The following is a 21,989-nucleotide window of genomic DNA, read 5'->3' as shown; positions in this document are numbered from 1 at the left end:
CAATTCCCATTACAATAGGACTGAGAATTTTCCCTTATATTTGATAAACATATGAAGTTTTCTTTTCTGTGAGTTTCCTGATGAAATAGTTTGCTCATTTTCTAATATATTATTTTGTCATTTGTAACCCTTTCTATAATCATTTTGGCAGAGATTTATTCACTTGTTTAGTGTGTTAACATGGCTAGGCTATAGCATCCAGTTACTTAATCAAACACTAATCTAAATGTGGCTGGGAAAGTATTTTGTAGAAACGGTGAACATCTACAGTTGTTCAGTTGACTTTAAGTAGAGGAGATTATCTTTGATATGTGGGTGGGTGTCACACAAGCAGCTGAAGGCCTTAAGAGCAAAAACTAAGATTTCCTGAAAAAGAAGACATTTTTGTCTGATGCCCAACACTGCAGTATCAGCCTCTGCTGGAGTTCTAGCCTGCTGGCCTTTCTGGAGAACTGTTATTGATACAGTACCAAAAGCCTTACTATTTCTTATGCATTCCTTTGGTCCAGCAAGGAATGTATCTCAAGCAAACAAATGGAGAAGTAGTCAAAGATGTATATGCATTGTGTTCACTGCAGTGTTGCATATAAGCGGTTTGGTTAAAATATATCATGGCATGACTACACACTATAATACTATGAGCCATTATAAGAGACATGACAGATTTTTTTCTTAACATGAGAATATTCCTAAGCTGAAACATAAAGAACAAGTTAAAATAAAAAATGTAGAATGTGATTCTGTGAGTAAACATTATATATATATATATGAATTAGACATATATATTAAAATATTTATGGTGATTATTACAGAATGGTGACATAATTTTACTGTTGAATTTTTTTAAAAAAGAATGTACATTATTTTAAATGAGAAAAAAGAATAAAGTTATTTCTATTTTGAAAAATAAAAACAACATTAAGCCTTACTGGGGGAGACTGAGGCCAATATCTTGTGATACTTGTGGTTCTTGCTACACTAAATTTTCCTTGTCTCTTTCCTCTTCTTATAGACCGTCAATAAATTTACTTTTTCCCCTGCATATGTCTAAGGCTTACAAATGAAAGCCAGTGGCTCCCATAAGGTTTTTAAAAAACCTTTAAGTGATTATTATTAAGTGATAATAATCACTTAAAGGTTTCAGTTTCCTTACATTAAAAAGGTATAATTGTGTGGGTGTTTTGGGGGATGAGGTTAAGGGGTTGGAGGTAGGGGTGTTGAGAGGTAAACAATAACAGTCCAATTATATTTGTTCTAAAAAGCCCATTCTCTTACTCTAGAAAAATAACAGTCCAAAGTTACACTATTCTTTCATAAAGCTATTTTACACAGCATTATCTTAAAAATATTATGAAATATCTCAAACATAAAGTACAATAAGACATGAATGTATATATTTCTTAGAGATATATATGCTTTAAAGAATATTTTGTAAAGGACAGATACAATTAATGCCTATATATGCCCACCCAAGTCCATTTCCTTTCTCTTCTCAGACACAGACACCATGCTGACTTTTCTGTTTATTAGATTATTCCCATGATGTTTTGAAATGTGTACCTCATATAAGAAAACTGATAAACAACATTAAGTACTTTATGTGTTTCCAAACTTCATATGAATGGATCATACATACTCTTCTGCAACTTTCTTAAAGTTGTGCTTCTGATCCTTAACCATCTTGATATAAATATTGTTACTTAAATTACCACACTTTAACTACTCTCCTAGTGAGGACCTTCACTTTCTTTCACTTGTCGCCCTGATAAACAATGCCATGATGGACATTCTTGTACACCTTGTCTTGTTCACAAGTGTGAGAGCTTCTCTAGGACCATGTCAAGGACTGGAACTGCTAGGTTGTAGGGCGTGCAGATCTTCATCTTTACTGAATGTTGCCTAGCTGCTTTCCAATTTTTACGTACTATATATACCTGCCGTATATGAGCACTCCAGCTATAATATTAATACATCTTTGCCAAGTTTGGTATTTTGAATCCTTTTTTTTTTTTTTTTGCCAACTTTGATGGATGGGAAGTGGCATTTCACTATTGTTTGAGTTTGCAATTTTTGTTGCGAATAGGACTAAGAATATTCACTTCTGTTCATTAGTCATTTGGAGTTTTGTCTTCCTTTCTGATGAAATAATTTGCTCATTTTTGAATGTATCATTCATTTGGCCATTTTATAGTCTTTTCCATTATCAATTCTGCCAGAGATTTATTCAACTTTTTAAAGTTTTCAAAAAATATTTTTGCATTTCGTTAATCCTCGCTGTTGTTTTTTATTTCCTTAATTTCTGCCATATTTCTTATCTCTTCGTTTGGAAGATTTATCTCTCTCTCTCTTTTTTTTTTTTTGGTTTTGTTTTGAGACAGAGTTTGTTCTGTCACCCAGGCTGGAGTGCAATTGCACAATCTCAGCTCACTGCAACCTCTGCCCCCTGGGTTAAGCAATTCTCCTCCCTCAGCCTCCCAAGCAGCTTGATTACAGATGTGACCCACAACGTCTGGCTAATTTTTTTTATTTTTAGTAGAGACGAGGTTTCACCATGTTGACCAGGCTGGTCTTAAAGTCCTGACTTCCAGTGATTCACCTGCCTCAGCCTCCCAAAGTGCTGGGATTACAGGGTGAACCACTATGCCTGGCCTTGATTGTTTTTTTAAACTCATATACTTAGCTTATTCATTTTTAATATATGCATTTAAGTTTATTCTAAGTTCATTTAGCCTCATCTCACATGCAGCATTTTGATGAGTTCCATTCCAAATATTTCTTACTTTTATTATTTATTTTTTATATTGGAGCTATTTAGAAATGTGTTTAAGTTTGGTTATATTTTTGAGTTTTAAATTAATGTCACTGCAATTAGCATAATTCTGAATCTTAGTATTTTTTGAGACTTGCTCTGCTTAACACATGGCTAATTTTTTAATCAATGTTTTATTTGCTTAAAAATAATGCATGTCTTGTAATTATTCAGTGATAATTCATGTACATTAGGTCAAATTTAGTAACTGTAGTCAAATATTCTATAACTGATATTTTTCCGATGCATCAAGTATTGAGAAATGTTAAAATTTCCCAACAAGATTATCCCTTTATGGATTCTTCATGCAATTCTCTTAAATGTTTATATATATATTTTAAGATAAATAATCTCATGCATATACCTGAGATTGTTACTTCTTTCTCAGACTGTTTTATCTTCCTGGTAAGTTGTTCTATTTGTATTTATGTAGTGAGCATTTTTAAAATCTAATACTGCTTTTGGCCTTGAGATCTATCTTCTTGTACAATCACAAAACTATACAATCTTTCTTTCTTGGTTGGTATGAACCTGGTAAATTTTTAGAAAATCTCTTCAGTCTCAATTACTCTGTGTTATATTTTAGATTTCTATAAAGAACAAGTAATTGGAATTTTAAAATTCTTTAAAATCTAGTCTTCTAACAAGATTTAAAGACAAGTTATATTTGCTGTACATGCTGATATACTTGGATTTATTTCTATTATTATATCTTGCCCTTTGTATTTGCCATGTCTCTTTTTCTCTCATTTCCTGTCTCTGTTAAACATTAACAAAATCTCCCTATTTCCTCGACAGTATAGAAACTATATATTTCTCTTCTCCCACTGATCCCTCAAATGTTTTTAAGTCTCCTCCTGAATACAGGAAACTTTGAGTGCTTTACTTCCATTACCCATTCCCATCTGTTAAGTCAGTCCTCATTATATTAGTTCTACCTTATTTTAGTAATGTTTAGTATATTAGCATTTTGTAATAAATTCATTATTAAAATAATCTTAACAAGTTTGTGTGTGTGTGTGTGTGTGTGTATCTTTTTTTGAGACAGAATCTCACTCTGTCATCCAGGCTGGAGTACAGTGGTACAATCTTCGCTCACTGCAACTTCCACCTTCTGGGTTTAAGCGATTCTCCTGCCTCAGCCTCCAGGGTAGCTGGGATTACAGGCACCCACCACCACACCTGGCTAATTTTTGTATTTTTATTAGAGGCGGGGTTTCACCATGTTGGCCAGGCTGGTCTTGAACTCCTGACCTCAAGTGATCCGACTGCCTCAGCTTCCTACAGTGCTGGGGTTACAGGCATGAGCCACTCCCCTCGGCCAATAAGTCAATATTTATACTTACCCTTGGGTTTACCCATTTTCTTGCTGACCGCTGTTTCTTGAATCACACACTATCATTCTGTATTCAATTTCTTTCTTCCTTTAATTTGAAAGTATCTCCTTTTGAAATATCTGAATATTTGAAAATATGTCTTTAATTTGTTCTTACTGAGGCATGAAGGCATGATGGGTAGTTACTTATATAGTGTTTTAGCCCAGCAATCTGATCAGTGCTTTTGAAGATATTCCATTGTCAGAAGGCTTATACATCCATGTGGAAAAGCCTTGCAAAGTTCAAATGCATTTCTCCTCTTGTAATTTGTCGTTTATTTATTTATTTATTTTTTTAGACTTCTCACTCTGTGGTCCAGGCTGGAAGGCAATGGCATCTGCCTCCCAGGTTCAAGACATTCTTGTACCTCAGCCTCCCAAGTAGCTGGGATTACAAGTGCTCACCACCATACCTGGCTAATTTTTGTATTTTTAGTAGAGAGTGGGGTTCACTATGTTGGCTAGGCTGGTCTTGAACTCCTGACCTCAGGTAATCTGCCTGCCTGAGCCTTACAAAGTGCTGGGATTACAGGCATGAGCCACCCCACACAGCTTATTTGCCTTTTCTTTATGATAGTTCTTAAATATTCTCTTAATCTTTACCATTTTATACTTTTATCATGAAATTTCTACAAGTTAGAGAGTTATGGTTAATATTTATTGTATTTCTTGTATCTGATAATTCATGAGTACATCAATTAAAAATCTTCCCATTATTATCTAGTCAAATGTTGCCTGTGTCCCATTTTTCCTTTATTTAATGTCTTTATTCAAATTCTATCAGAAATAATCTTGGAGCTTGGATTCTTTCCTCCATATCTTTTAATTTCTTATGTATATATTTTTTCACCTCTTCATTTTGAGTTATAGGCAGCTTCCTCAAATTATAACCAATATTCCAACATTAATTACATGATAAATGTTCTCTTCAGATGTGTCTAACCTACTGCTTACTCTGTAGGTTAAGTTCTAGTTTTAGTGACTGTGTTTTGAAGTTTTGGAAGTTCTATACAGTCCTTTTCCAAATCTGTTGGTTCACTTTGCATACTGTTATTTTCTTTTTTGGTTGTTCTCTTATATTTTTGAAACTGCTTATAAATTGTATCACTTAAATAAAATTACTTTACAATTTATGTATGTGATAGCTCTACTGCTGAAATTCTTAGTGGTGTAAATGATCAGCTTAGTTTTGTAATTTTAGATTGTGAGCTAATAATAATCAACACATTGTTATTTGTGGACATCCATCAAAGCCTAGCTTAAGTGCTCACCTTTCAAGAAAAAGTAATTTTTTAAAATGCCAGCTACTCCACAATTACCACAAATCCATTAATACTTTTTATGTTAATTTCCTAATTTACATATTTCCCTTATATTTAATAAAATAAATTGAAACTTCAACTTTCTTTGAGTACAAGCTAACAGTTAAAAATTCTGAGAGTTAGTTTTCCTGCACATTCAGAGCTTAAGCCCAAACGCAAGATTAATTGCCTAAGGGCAGATTTCTTTTCTAGTCCATCATTTCACTGAGATCTAGTTCTTTTAAGTGCTTTATAAGATCTCTGTTCCAAATATCCACTTTAAGAATACTTCATGGTAGGTTTTCTTTCTCTGCATGAGCTATAAAATCTCAAGTGCCTGTATAACAACATCCACATCCACTAATCACATACTTCAGACTACTGTAGCCACAACGTCAACTCACAATCTTAACCATTCTGGTTGTTTCTGGCCTCTGAGGTTTCCCTGTTTTCTTGCAGTTGATCTACACATTTAAAAAGATGGGCACAACATTTTATTCAGCATTTCTAGATATCGGCCAAAAAGGAATTCTTAACATTACCTTTAAGACTAGCCAAAACTACCAATTTAAATATTTTGACCAATCCTTCAATTTTAATTTTGCTTTATGAGCTTTCCAAAGAGTAAGTCTAACCTTTATATGTATGAAAAAGACTGTGTAAGTCTTTTTCAGTACATTTCAGAAAAGAAAAGCAGAAGCTATGATGATGGGGTTAATGTATGCAACTAAACACACTGTGTGAAATGTATCTTATGCATATTTAAATTATAATTATTCAACACCAGGGGACCTTTACAAAGTAATACTTTTATAATCAATTATTGAAATAATAGAAAGTATATTGAGCAATTAACTCTTAAGTTCCTTCTCTAATTCGGAAGAATCTTAAAAATCTGACTAAAAAAGTCTCCTGACAATCTGGAACCTGCTGGGAAAGAGATGAAGGGCCTGAGAAGGTCTGCCTACCCTGTATGGTTCACAAACATCTCCATCAATGACTAGCCATAATCTATAGCTACTGCTGCGTGAAGTACTCCAGATGGACCATCCGGCAAGACATGCCCACTTTAATTCAGTTCTTCACCTGTACTGCCAAGCAGAAAAATATCACCTTTATGTTTAAAATTCTATTTTCTATCTATTTCTCAATCTAATAAACCCCTACACCTAAGTTTTTTACAAACTTGTCCCCTTTACCATTCTAACCACATTAACTTGTTGGTCATTTCTTTGTTTTTGACTCAGTTTCTTCATAATACATATAAAATGGCTTCCACAGTGTGTGCCACAAGTCCCTACCTCTGTATTTTGGCATGAAATTAAATTTAGTTCAAGTCAGTAAATACGCTATTCTGCCGTATTTGAAATGTATTTTTTTGAAAGTAGAAACCACATACTTACCTTGTTAAATAAAAAACGCTAACAGTTTAACAGTACACATAACTCAACTTGTACTCTTAAATGTATCCTCTTCCACTTATCATAACAAGTGACATTTGATTTTTAAATGTCATACTCTCCACTGAAAACACTCAAGAAATAATAAACATTCCCTCATGCAAGTAGGTCATGAGCACCCCAGTATGTGATGGGCACAGTTGTCAGAGCCTTGGAGAAACCAGGCTTACCCTTTCAGGATACACAGATAGCTATGATGTGACTATAGTTATAAGAAAGCCATCAAAATACTAAACAAATTGGGGGAAGAAACAAAACTAACAAAGAATCAAACAATAACTTAGGAAACAACTAATTAGGGAGTTATCATTCACGTTACATAAATAGTCTTACCTTATCAAAAATAATCTGATTCATGTAAGGGGTAAGATATTTTTGTATTTTGTATATTAGTACTTAGCGAAAAAGGTAAAGCAAAAATACTGGAAGGTATTGTGAACTGAAAACTGGTCAGAAAAAAAGTGGTACTTTTGGAATTGTAATGGAACATAATAAAATGTATAATTTAATTCTAAATCTAGGCCAGGCACAGTGGCTTGTACCTGGAATCCCAGCACTTTGGGAGGCTGAGGTGAGATGATCACTTGATGACAAGAGTTCAAGACCAGCCTAGAAAACAAAAGGAGACCCCATCTCTAAAATAACTTTAAAAATCAACAAGGAATGGTGGCATATGCCTGTAGTTTCAGCTACTGGGGAGGATAAGGTGGGAGGATCACTTAAGCTCAGGCATTCAAGGTGGCAGTGAGTCATGATGGCACCACTACATTCCAGCCTGGGTGACAGAGTGAACTCTGTCTCCAAAACAAAAAATTATTATTACATGTGATAGAATTCTAGATTTTGTAGCAAGGATTTGCAGATATTACATTTGGAAATTTAAAACTATAATGTTTAGAGGGTTCAAAACTCATTAAATCATAACAAGTTAAATAAAGAACCAAGCTTCATTGAAAAGAAAATGAAAGATTACACTCTGAGTAATTCTCTCACACTGGCATTAAGAGACAAGGTCTGGGCCCTTGAGATTATAGTTTCAACTCCAACTTTAATGAATGAAAGAAGTAACTTTCCAAGGTCACCTAGAAAAAAATGGTCACCTTGAGTCTAGAAAACGACTCTCCATAGTTCAATGGGTATTCCTTTCAATATATCATATTATTTTATACATTCTCATTCTGAAACTTAAAAACAACTGTATTCCCAAATAGCAACCCAATTGTCTCTTAATTTCTGGCAAAGTTATTATTTCAGATAGCACTGAATCTATGATTAAAAACCACTAAAGGTGTTGGAGAAAGAGAAAAGTGAACTGAATAGAAAGTAATTCAAGGCATTAACTCTTTATTATTTCTCTTTTCTTAGATATGTGTTCAATAAATCACCATCATTTGTTTTATACTAATTGTTAATATCCTTAACATAAAATTGTAATCTTTGGAGGTGTTTAATACTTTTTATTTTAAATTTCACCGGGTCTGAAATTAACACAGTCATCTTTTTTGTTTTTTATTTCATTCTGAGAATCTGACTGTTAACAAGTTCATTTATCTCAATCATAATAAGAACTGACATATTTTGTTGTACATTTTTTCTCTTTATCTCCTATTATTTGGTAATTAAAGTTTTCTTAGCATTCAATTTTTAAACTATAATAGTTTCTTTAAAAGTTTTAAAGACATAACCCATATTTTCTCTATTTATTGAAAAACAAAATAATTTTTCACTGGCTCTATATAACATGAGGAATAGAACCTGTTTGATTGTTTCATTCATTATTTTGTCAAAATCTAAAGTTTAGAATTCACATTTGTAATCATTATTTAATTATATTTCTATAACCTATTTCAGGAATCATTTTTTATGTTTATGTTTAATTGATCCACCAAAATATTTTACAACAGTAAATTAAACTATATATGTTTATTTCATGATGATTGTAATTCTTCTACATCTTAAGTTTCGTATTTCCGAGATTTTTCTCATTTATCTCTCAAATATCAAGAATTCTCCTTTAAATATGTTCAGCAAGGTGAAATGTATCTTTTTTCTTTTTTTTTTTGAGCCTTTTGGTTATATTAATTTTTTAAGTCCAATTTTATAGAATTTTTTAACCATAGAGGAGCATGACAGAGTGGTCAAGATTTTGAGGCATAATACTTACTTTATAAGAATAAAATTCCACTGGGAAAGAAAAATGAAAATAAGACTGTGAGGAGAAAAAAACTAAAATAATTTTTTGTTTATTTTTTTAAGAGAAAGTTTCACTCTATTGCCCAGGCTGGAGTGCAGTGGCATGATCTCAGCTCATTGCAACCTCTGCCTCATGGGTTCAAGTGATTCTCCTGCCCCTCCAACTCCCAAATAGCTGGGACTATAGGCACATGCCACCATGCCTAGTTGGCTTTTTTTTTTTTTTTTTGAGACCGAGTTTCGCTCTTGTTACCCAGGCTGGAGTGCAATGGCATGATCTCAGCTCACCGCAACTTCCGCCTCCTGGGTTCAGGCAATTCTCCTGCCTCAGCCTCCCGAGTAGCTGGGATTACAGGCACGCGCCACCATGCCCAGCTAATTTTTTGTATTTTTAACAGAAACGGGGTTTCACCATGCTGGCCAGACTGGTCTCGAACTCCTGGCCTCGTGATCTGTTCGTCCACCTTGGTCTCCCAAAGTACAGGAATTACCATCATAAACTACTGCACCTGACAAAAAAAATTTTCAATGACTGCAAGTAGATATAAACTCACAAAAGTATTTAGATTCTATTGACGATGTTGCTGAATTATTTAGTGGTTTTATATTAGAAACTGGTATCCATTGTAACTATTTAAACTCATGATGAAAGGCTTAGGAGGATTTAGAGTTGTATAAAATTATTTTAAGGGACACATTGGCAAAATAGTTAAATACTAATATGATTGCTGTTTCCTATTTGTCTTTTAGAAAGACATACTTGGTCCTTCCTTGATGTCTTTTGAGATCTTTGAATTAGTCATACTAAACAAAATAGTAAGTTACTGAATTTAGTTTCCTGTGTATTTACAACCTCTATATCTCCCTCTATGTTCTTATAGGTACTTTTTCTCCCCCTCACTAATTCATCCATGCATTTATTCATTCACCAAATATTCATCATGCATCTACAGTGAACTTTTCCAGGCTTTGGGTACACAATAATGCCTTGGAATTGGGGGAAAGAAGTCATCTCAAAGAGTGAAAATGACGGAGATAAATTAATTACAATTAAGGAGGTATTAAAAATAACTATGGGTGGCAAATTGTTTTCCTGGAAAACAAAGCAGAGCAAGGAGCAGACATTAAAAATATTCTATTTTCAATAGTGTGGTCAGAAAGACCTCTCTGAAGACAATCATATTAAGGTATTTCAACTGGAAGTGAAAGGAAGATAAACCAGGTTTAACAGATGAATCTGAATCTGCCATTTCAAATGCAAATTCCACTTCCATTTTTTCCCCTCAATTACTTACTTAACCTTATTCTTTCATTTTTGACAAGGCTTTAGAAAAATCACTTTAAGTCTTATATACCTCATTTAATGTTTCTGTAACATAAGGAAAGCAGTAATAGAACTTACAGAGTTTTGAGAGAATTGGAGAGAACTGACGTAGGAGCACCTAGCACAATGCATGCCTGTTGCACAGTGGTCTCCCAGTGAATTTGGTTGTCAGGGAGCCACCATCCTTCCCTCACTTTATTCTTTTTGACCCTTATTAGAATCATTTCATTTTGGGTACCAGATGCAGATGTTACTATAACACCGTGAGCAGCTGATTGTCTTGGGGATGGAACTCTCTTCAAACCACGTGCTTCCACATTGCGAATGAGCTGAGGGCTGCTGATGCTTCATGTTTCTGTCTTCTGTCTCCTGGCCTCACTTGGCTCTCCCCACCCTACCTTTCTTCCCACTCTCAGGGGATGTTTCTTTTATTTTTCTTTTTTAGAGACGGGATCTCACTGTCACCAAAGCTGAAGTGCAGTGGTGTGATGATAGCTCACTGTAACCTCCAATTCCTGTTCTCAAGTGATCCTCCCATCTCAGCCTCCCAATTAACTGGGACTGCAGGTGCATGTCACCATGCTCAGTTAATTTTAAAAAAATTGTAGATACAGGGTCACACTACATTACACAGGCTGGTCTCAAACTCTTGGCCTCAAGCAATCCTCTGTTTCTGAAGTAACTGGGATTAAACGTATCAGTTACCATGCCCAGCCTGTTTTCACATTTTTATCAGCAAACAAAGAAAGCAGTGGCTGTGTTGATGAAAATGTTTGGTGGAAGAATACATAAATTTATAAGTAACTACAAAAGTGAGGAAAAGTGATAAAACATCTAAAATGTAGTTTTTAGATACTATATTTGTCTATTTCTAATGGACATTATCTTAAATATACATTATAATGTGTTTTAAAAATGATTGCTCTCTTAAAAACCAAATGTTGATTATGCTCAAAAGCTGTTAACATAATTAACATGTTCATGTGTTAAAGAGTACAGACTTGATGTGTGTAACCCACCCAAAATACTAAAAATTTACTTGCTATTTTAGATCTGGCCTTAAAAATTAGTTGTCAAAAGGCATGTGAGGTGAAATGTTTACATTAATGTACATTTTTCTTCATATAACTTGATGTACAACTTGAAGTTGCTGTTTTATGCTTAAGTATTGTATCTCTAGCCAGTTTTTAAATGATACAATTATTTTTTTAACATGCTGGAGATATAAAATTTTAAGTACCAATTTAACAAGTCTTTGAAGAAACAACAAAAAAGAACAACTCAAAAACTTCAGGTTTAGAGGAATCACTCCATTTCTAGAGGCATGGCCACTTAATTGATATATTTGCTTTTAGTTTTTAACTTAATATTTTGTTTAAAATCTCAGATATCACCCAACAGACCTAGAATCTGTCAGAGATAGTTGGGTCTAGAGATACAACAAAGAGTACAGATGGAAGAGTAATAAAATACCAATGACTAACAAAGCTGTCGCTGACAATTAGGAAATGCGACCCACAAGACAACTGAAAAAGGTGCAATCCGGCTTTTGGAATAATCCACTCCAGAAGCTATAACCTATTAATGAGATCTTTTGGGCTCACTGAAATCTGGTTCTATCTCCATAAAATGATGCCATGTTTCATTCTTCTTTTAGTTCCCCAAGAGATCTTACGTTTACCCATTCCCTTTGCAAGGTCATGATAAATCATATTCCCAAGGCCACACCTAGAACAAAGCCACAGGGTAGATTCAGGTGTTCCTGAATAGATTAACACCTGTAGCTGCTGGTTTACTAGCCAGTTACCAGTTCATGGGTAATCTGGAGAAGTTGTACTCAGAACCGTATCAGTTGGCACTGAAAGTTAAAATATGCTGCTGAAAGATTAGCAGGGGTCACCCTGCTCCCTGTGCTCCCAGTTAGAGGCAGTCTTGCAGCCTCTACTGTGCCTCCTCACAACATGACAGGGAATTAGACAGAAACAGGTGGTTTGACCTATTCTGATCTGGTATTTGTTTTCATTTACAAGCTTACTTGTGTATTACTGAACAAAGCTTATATAATTTACTATATTGAAATTGAAAATCCCTGCAGTGGAAGCACAGCAATGACAAACATTCAATATCTGTTACCCAATCCACTCTTAATAACTCTGTAAGGAATGGATTTGTTGAGAATTGGGGACAGAAACAGCCTTTAATCTGAGGACAGCATTAAGTCAGGTTTCAGCAACACTGCTTTTGATAGGGCACCTAAATTGCTGCAGTACCAAAAGGTATCTGCATCTGGTGTAGAAAACCTCCCATTTTGTTCTCAATTGCCAACCTGTGCAACACCTGTCTGTGTCCACACATGTAAGTGCTAACTATGGGATTTTAGAGACCACAGCATTCAGGTTTGTATACTGTATTCCTACTGCAGGGATCATGTTAACAGCTGGCAGCTTAGCAACTGCCACCATCTAATTTCAGTGAAGATTAAGGCTTTAAAAATCCTTAGCTGGAAATGTTCTTGGCAGAGGCCAAAGGTGCTGCTAGTTATTTAAAAAACAAAAAACAAAACTAGAGCTGAATTTAATCATGAAAAATGAATAAATCTTCAAGATCTAGATAGATTGGACAGGAGTATATATTTATTGTTAAATGTCTTGTCAAAATGGCATAAGGATTTAGTAATCAGTGTATAAATTAGAGAAAGGAAAGTCAGTCTTTTCACAACAATGTTGAGAATGATTTTCATATATTCATTTACTTAACAAATACTTAGTTTCTACTCATGCACCAGGCAGTGTTTAAAGTTCCACAGATAAAGTAGACTAAAAGAAAGATGAGGTCCTTCTTTTCATGGAGCATACATTCTAGAAGAAATAAAGAGATAACAAAAATAATAAACAATAAATATATAAAAGTAAAAAGATAATTTTAATTGGAGATGAATGCACCTAACAATATCAAACAGAATCATGTGACAGGGAATGAGTTGGTGGTATCGTCACATTTTCTGGGTTGAAAAGGCAACATTTGAATTGGTATCTAAACGAATATGAAGGAATCAGCTGGACATGGGAAAAATAAATGCTGTAGGATGTCCAGAATTACTATAGAGGGGCTTAGGGGTAACCTGACAATCTAGGTGGAAGAAAAAAGGGACTTAATCCAAAGGTGTATTTACACAACAATTATACTTTAAAATAACCCTAGTTTATATATTTATTTGAGGTGATTTTGGTAGGGTTATCTGGTGACTTGAAGGTGCTAAACTCCTACTCTTGGCACTGTCATTATCCTGAGGGTAGAGCTCCAGCAGTCAAGATGTGGATCAATGACAGGAAATGTCTATTCAAAGAGGAAGCTTGAGGCCAGAAAGTACCTTCTCTAAGATACGGTTCTGCGTTATTTTAAGTGCAAAGGGAATCCCCAGAAGAATTTAAGCAGCACACTGTCATAATGTGAGTTACACTTCAAACAGATGGTCCCACAATGTGAAGAATAAATTGTTATGAAGGATGGAAGTAGAAGCAGAGAGAACGCCCAGCTAGGATGTCATTGTAGCAGTCCATGTGAGGATGATGGTGGTTTCAACTAGCATGGCAGTAGTGAAGATGAAGATGACTGGATGTAAATGGAATACTGTTTCTGCTAATGGAACAGCAATCTTTTCTGCCATTAGGGCAAGGAAAAAAGAGATGGATCAAACATGACACCTAGGTTTTGATGTAAGTATGCTCAAGTAGAAGTCAATTTTATATTCCTCACAGAGATTTGTAAAGGGACCAAATTAAAGAAGGAATATTCATTTATTTAACAAATTATTTAGATTCTCCACTATGTAGCAGGCACACTACTTGTACAGAAGATTTTATACACATACCTGTAGATATAAAGATGTATATATGCATATGAATACATACATATACACAATACACACATGCACACATCGGAGCATTTTGAAATGGAGTCTTGTAGAACAATTTTCAAAAAAATTAAACGCACAAAATTTAAACTTTTGTGCATTTTTGGCCAGCAATTTCATTTCTATAGGAATATTCCCACATATACACAAAGATTAATATACAAGAATTGGACATATATTGATGGTGGCATTGTTTCTTTCTCCTCCCCAACAAAAACCACATTCAAAGTGGCATTGTTTGATTTAAAAATTTAAATGTTTAAATAAGGGGGACTGTTACATAAATTATGTAAATTTATAGTTTAGAATCCAGTTAAAATAAAGATTTTTTTTTTTTGAGATGGAGTTTTGCTCTGTTACCCAGGAGTTCAAAGCTGCAGTAGGCCATGATTGTACCACTACAGGCTAGAGTGTAGTGGTGCAATCATGGCCTACTGCAGGCTTGACTCCTGGCCTCAACTGATTCTCCTACTTCAGCCTCCCAACATGCTGGGATTACAGGTAGGAGCCACTGTACCTGGCCTAAAGTAGATTCTTGATATGGTAACTTCTCATGGATATATTTTTAAAAGAGAAACAAAGCAACTCACAAAATAAAAATATATGAAATGATTTCATTAGGAATGAATGGATGTGTTTTTCACATAATGATAAATTAAAGCTGCCTAACTTCTTCCAAACAAGTTTGGAAGAACACACTATTAGTTAGCAATGGCTGCTTGGCTGCTTTTGCAAAAGATAGTAGAATAACGTGGTAGTGCTGACAGGAATGTCGTAGGGGCCTCTCATTTTCTAGCATAAACACTGTATGGTTTCATTTTTATCCTACACTGAGCATGTCCTGGGTTTGTAAATTTTAACCCAACTTAAAGCATAAAGCTATAAAGTCTTATGCCATGATATTCTTGATGTGGCAACAATGTGTCTGTTCACTTCACTTTATCTTACTGTCATAAGCAAACACTAGTTAGAGTCCCAGACTAGACCTAGAGCATATAACTGAACTTTGCCTTCTTCAGGCAGTAGTTTCATTCTCAGATGAGAGGAGTCTGTAGAGTGGGTCCCCATGTGTGCTGAATATTTCAGAAATCAATAGGATGGGCAGCCACTTCATATTGAAAGCAGATCTTGATGACATCTCACTAGCAAGAGTGCTTCTCATACATCTGCAGCAAGTATGGATCACTCTGTGGCATGGCTGACTGTTTACAGCCTGTGCCAACTCAGCTGATATGTAATTAACATTATGTCTTGATAGCCTGCTGTTGTTTGTAGCAACTTCAAGTCATGATTCTGACACATCAACAACAAGCAGTGAACACTTTGATACAGGGCCAAAACAACACAGACATCTACTCGGTTTCCAATGATGTCATGCAGTCAGTGGCCTCATGAGCACAGGACTCATTATGCCATCACTCCCTGGCCATTTTTCTAATAGAGTAACACTGTTTTTTACCTCATGAAATGAATGATCCAAACAGATATGATAATTCACATATCTGTTTGTCTTCAGATCGACTGTAGTTATGTGCATCAACGTAATCATAGCAGTATGGCAGAGGAAATACACATTTGACAGAACTGGGTTTGCTTGACTGACTCTACCACTTACTAAACTGCAATATACTAAGTTCCATAACCCCTCTCTGCATTATTGTCTTATCTGTACAATGGGCATAATAATAATACCTATCCTCATAGGCTTACTCTGATAAGATAAAGTATTAAAAATGTTTTACATAAATGCTTGCCATAAAGTAATTGCTTAATGATTATTAGATTAAATATAGCAATAATTATATTAATAGGGGAGTGCTTCAGAGTTTTTTATTTACTACAGAATATGCAATACCTGGGACATACATTTTTGAATAGTAGAATATAGAATGAAGTAATAATTCATTTGCTCAAATCTCAAATACAGAGTTTTAAAGGCATTAAATTATTTTATTATAGTAAACTACAATATATTAAAGTATCCTAAGTATTTTACACCAATGATATCCTCCAAATCTAATATTAAAACATTAAACAAGCACAACAAAAATTTGTAACAAACATATACAAGTTTCATTCTGGTATTATTTCAAGCATATTCTTCAAAATCACTGTTCTTTCAATTTGGCTTGAACCAAAACTTACCTTCATTTAAAAAATGCAGCCTCTTAGAAAGCGTTAAAATCTACTTATTACTACAACCACATTGGCATCAGAATATAAACAGAGACCAAAATGATCTTACTTAGAAGCCAAGTAAACACTCAATATTAACAAATCATTTATTTTCCCACCTTTTGGCTTCAATTTAAATGTTTATATGAGACTCTTTGAAAAGTCTTTTCACCTCAGTGGCTCCTTGAGTGTTCATTTTGAACAATGTCTTTACAGCTGGCCAAACCTAACTCTCAATCAATTTTTATGAGTACAAATTCCTGAGCTGATGGTTGGATTTCCAGCGATATCACTCATATAATACACACTCACAAGTGGTGATGAGATTCACATTATCAACAGAGCACCATTCTGCCGATGGCAGCGGCAGACACAGCAGGGGTATACTGTCCTCCTTATGAAAACAATTCCTTCACCTTTCAATAATGCAGCCTGCAGGTATGGACCTACAAACTGTGTGTGGATAGAATCAGAGCTGCCTTTAAAAATACTAATAAAACTACCCAGTTCCTCCCAATGGGTCATTCTCATTGAGTCTCCATACATATACATCTTGATTTTGAAGTGTGTGCCTTCAATTTGCCTTCTCATTACATTTCGAATTGAATGGAAAATTCAATTGTGTATAAAACTCCTCAGAAAAGTGGCATGGATTCTCAGTAAATTTGGGCTTGGAGTTCTCTGCAGGAATGCATGTGGATATGTGCACATATATGTGTATAAACTAATTAGGTAATGCTCAAATTTTAAGAAATCTCAGGTAGAATAAATTCAAATTCATTACAGTTTGGTGGTATTTTTTAAATTTTAAATTATGAAACCTATGAGTTTGCCTACTTTGATTTATGTTGGATTTTGCCTTTAAAATGTGAAGCATATTTTTGTTATTGAGAAAAATTTTAGCTCCCCAAAGACATGGCTAATATTCCCCCCAAAACATATCAATGAACAATCTCAAAGTATTACAATTCCTTTCTTCATTTCTAAGCTCTCTTATGAGTAATAATCAAGTATACACATTTGTCCTATAACTTCTGATGCTTATGATCATGTGCTAGAAAGTAAGATAAAGGGCAAAAGATTACTTTGAATCTTACCTGGTCAAAAGCATGAGGTGATCATTTGACCTCTTAAGACTGACCTACAAAAGCCTAACTTTCATATTAAAACAATTAGTTAAAAACAATCCCTCCCCCCGCCCAAAAAAAAAGTGACTAATGCAAATGACAAGCTGAACATCTCTGGTTATTGGGTTAAATTCCCATGTTCTTTCATACCTATTTCTACCAGTTAAGATCTATGCTTACTAAGTTAGCTGAGTTTGTTCCCAGACTAGTTTATGCTAACATTAGCTACTGAAATTATGTAGTTAAATGAGATTTTACGTAAATGCATAAAATAACTGAAAAAGAAGCTGCTGTTTCTATGAAAAATCAGCTGAATGTTTTAGAAAAAGTTGATACAGACAAATCACTAACACAACCTTGTCAAATTAGATATGGGTGAGATATGTCCATAAGATATAAATAAATGTCCAGAAATATCTACTAAAATTGCTTACAAAATGCATTTAAATTCATGCGCCAACGTAAAAAACTAAACCTGGAAACTGGAGAAGATGCCTTAAGGTTTTTGAAAAATAGATCACCCACAACCCCAAACAGGTGACCTTTTTCAAAGCAAATGCTTGGGCTCTATATCAAAAAATTAACTGTGTGTGCATGTGTATGCATCTTTTACTAAAGTGGATCAAATATTAGTTCTAATAATGTAAGAAGTAGTTATCTTTTAGTCAGAAAAAAAAAATAGACTGGTGTTTGCCATGTAGATAAAACTACTTTTCACTGAGTTTTCACACTTTTCATGGAGTTACCAGGCTATCATGGGATATCAATAATGTAATTTTATCCAGCAATTGATGGATGGCTGTAAGTATCGCTGGAAGCCAGCAAATGATAATTTTCCTTCCTTGGCATTTTACTATGTCATTCTGAACTAGCCCAGTTAAGCCTGTTTAATGTGTATATAAGAATCAATGAGATTTTACAGAATGTTTTATGTTAAAAATTCCAAGAGTAATACAATTTTCATATATTGGGAACAAAATAGCTTGGCTTTGTCATGGACTGAAATGACAATTATTTAGAAAGGTATTCTTTAATATAAATTTAACTTAATTAGTATAGCCTATGAGCAAAGGTTATCCATCATCTATAAATATACACCAGTCAAGTTGACTTAAAAACATATTCATGTGAACAGGTGATTTGTTGGCTTATTGTATTAAATGTGGCATATTTGAATTAAATGATAGTGTATTTGCATTAAATATGCCAGTTAGTATAAATGTTTATATTAAAATGAGTGATTATATGTATTATGCTTCACATATAAAATATAGCATGATGCAGTGGTTCTCAGAATATAGTCTTGGAATCACAGAGATCGCCAAGATCTTTTCAGAGCGTCTATAAGGTCAAAATTATCTTTATAAGAATATTCAGAAATTATTTCCCTTTTTCATACTTTTTCTCTCATGAATATAAAGTTGAGTTTTTAAAAGGCTACATTTTATCTGATATCACAACAAATTGAATGCAGAAGCTGATGCAAGAATACAGTTATGTTCTATTAAGCCAGAGAGTAAAGAGTGTAAAGGCATAAAACAATGCCACTTATTTCACTAAAATGTTTGGCTTGGAAAACACTTATTTTACATAAATATAAAACAGTTATATTTAGTGTTAGCATGTAATGAATGTACTGCTTTTATTTAAAGTGGCTTAAACATATTTTAATTTCTGAAATGGTAAATGTTGATAGATATAATCCATATAAACAAATTTTGAGAATTGCTATCTTAGAATGATTATTTAACAGGAAAAAAATGACTAACCTGAACTAGAACAAAGTAACGTTTTTTCCATCTTTTCCAAACCTTCTGTCCAAGGGCATACAGATACCTGGAAAGAAAAACAAAAAGCCAAAGTATACTTCAGATGAATAATGCTGTGCTTCCATGTAATCACATTTCTTCCACAGGTATTTATTTTTGAGACCAGCCTGCTAAAGGCAAAGTTTAGCTCATTTGGAATGTGAGACAACATGCAGCTTCTGTGTAACAAAATGGCTTAGCTTATTCTGGGTTCTTGAAAGAGAATTGATTTATGTGGCTTATCAATTTGTCAGTCCTTACCACAAATTGAGCAAAGTAGGAGTTAGAAACGACAATCAAAGAACCAGTAGGAATTTTATTCTTACATACAATTCTTAGAAGAGACAAAGGCTACGAATTGAGGACATGATTCTCAATGCTTCAGTTCTCCAATGACTGGAGCTGAGTAGTGCGGCCTGAATTCAGGGGGAAGGGACGCTGTCCAGCTGGGTGACCCCAAAATGTGCCTGCATCAATCTCAGTTCCATGTCCTCACCTATCAAATGAAAGGATGGATTTGCTGATTTCTGAGGTCTCTGCTAACTCCATCGTTATGGGATTTACATGACTTACGAGAGCGTCTTGCTGCAAAATTTTTAACTACAAAGTTTAGATAGTAACAAAGATGCCATTGTGGGTTTTCTTTACCTTTGCATTGACCTTAGTAAGCTGAATTGAAATGATTAGTCAATCATTTGAGAATACTATTCTTACTGAATATATAAATGATATACTGAAATATCATGGAGGAAGAAGAAATTAAAAATTAGTATGACCTTGTTGTGGAGAGCTATTCCAAAACTATGCCACAAAATTACACACATTTCCTACAAAAGTGGCAAATATTGTTGGAAGTTTAAAATATGACAGGTAGAGGCCTACTTTTAAAAATAAAGAAAGATTTTTAAAAATATTTTATCACAATCCTTTATTCTGAAAGGAAGGTTTACAGTGTAGAGGCTGTTCAAACTAAATTTATATACAATTCTGAGTGTTTTTTTTTTTTTTTTTTTTTTTACAAAGCATTATGATTAACAGTTTATTAAGGGCTTAAGATTTTTAGACTTTCACAATTTTTAAAGCTAAAATCTTGGGCTGAATTTTTAGTTTCTGTATTATTTAAATAATTCTCTTTTACAAAATACCACAAACATACTGTTTGCTCCCCCCTTTAAAAACGGTGACATAAGAAGTTGGCTAATGTGTGGTTAATAAATGGGTACTCATCCACTGCTAGTGGTGTGTAACATCTCGGGAGAGATGATCTTTCTGTAAGATGAAATGTGCTTACACAGAAATAGTCATACTCTTTTATTTCTGAATGTATTAAAGTAATAAAGTGATGAACATAAAGTTGTATGCTATGTAGATATGTAGGACATGTTTATATTATAGATATGTAGGTCTTGTTTATATTATTGGAAATTGATTACAAATGTCCAATAGCAGTGAAATTATTCAACACATGCTGGCATATACACAGAGAAATACCATGCTGCCAATGAAATTATGTTTTTAATAAAATTAGTAATATAGAAAGTATCACATTGTATAATATTATATGAAAAGAGTAGGATTCAAAACCATATACATAGTTAATGATTTGAAACTTGTAAAACAATAAATAAAAATATTCCAAAATATTACTAATTGTATCTTTGAGTGGTAGAGTTATGGCAGATTTAAGTTTCCTTCTTTATTCCCTAAAATTCCCAGAAATTTTCAGAATCCAGGGGAGTTACTGAAAGTCAGAATAAAAACAATTTCTTGCATTGGAAAGCATCACCCAAATGGTCCAAAACAATTACATATTTTCTTTCAGCACATCAGCTAACTGAAGTGTTCGGTGAACTTGTATTCAGCGCTCACGGTACCCTTACTTCCATCATCTGTGCTTGTGGATGGAATGTGAATTTATTTAATGACTGGCTGAGACATGACTGCTTTTGTTCTCACCTGTTCATCGTTTCTTCTCAAGGTCCCCTTAGAAACCCTTTGCTCCACCTTTGCTCTAACTTCTAATTTCTTCTCTATGGTTCTAGTGACAGATATTTCGTTGCTCTCTTTCTGTCTTTCCTCTGCAATCTCCTGTTTTGAAATGCACACAGCCAAACTTCTATTTCAGGGTTAACAGCAGTGACCTTGGCAGCTAGATACTGTGGACATGACAGACACCCTCTATAAAAAAGTGCACTAGCAAGATGTGAACCAAATAGCTGGCTAGGAGCCACAGAGAGCATGTGGAAGGACCTTTGCCTGGAACCACAGCTTGCTTCTCAACTCTTTCAAAGTGTCTCTCTTTGCAGACTGCTGGGCAACTGGGTCACACACAAGTGAAAGTAAATAGTGATACACAAATCATCAACACCACAAGCTACTAACTGTCAGTATTGCTGACAGTAAAGATCCTGTGTAAAGAATAATAATCAGCTACATCATCATCAAAATGATAGATTAACAAGTTTGAATTAAAATGTATGGTTTCTTTAAAGACAGAAAGCAGG

The 21,989-nt window shown here is 34.2% G+C and overlaps 1 protein-coding gene across 16 annotated transcripts in view; it reads right to left on the bottom strand.

The window, feature by feature from the left end:
- CADPS2 (calcium dependent secretion activator 2) overlaps nucleotides 1–21,989 on the bottom strand; it is a 564,672-nt gene that overhangs the window by 184,137 nt on the left and 358,546 nt on the right. For all 16 annotated transcript variants that reach the window (XM_054237741.2, XM_054237742.2, XM_054237744.2 and 13 more), the window contains one exon: nucleotides 19,447–19,513. In XM_054237741.2, coding sequence (XP_054093716.1) covers nucleotides 19,447–19,513 — 67 coding nt within the window. The remainder of the gene's footprint in view (nucleotides 1–19,446; nucleotides 19,514–21,989) is intronic.

This window comes from Callithrix jacchus, chromosome 11, assembly GCF_049354715.1.
Source record: "Callithrix jacchus isolate 240 chromosome 11, calJac240_pri, whole genome shotgun sequence".
Classification (NCBI taxonomy): domain Eukaryota; kingdom Metazoa; phylum Chordata; class Mammalia; order Primates; family Cebidae; genus Callithrix; species Callithrix jacchus.
This window is presented reverse-complemented; position numbering and strand designations above follow the sequence as displayed.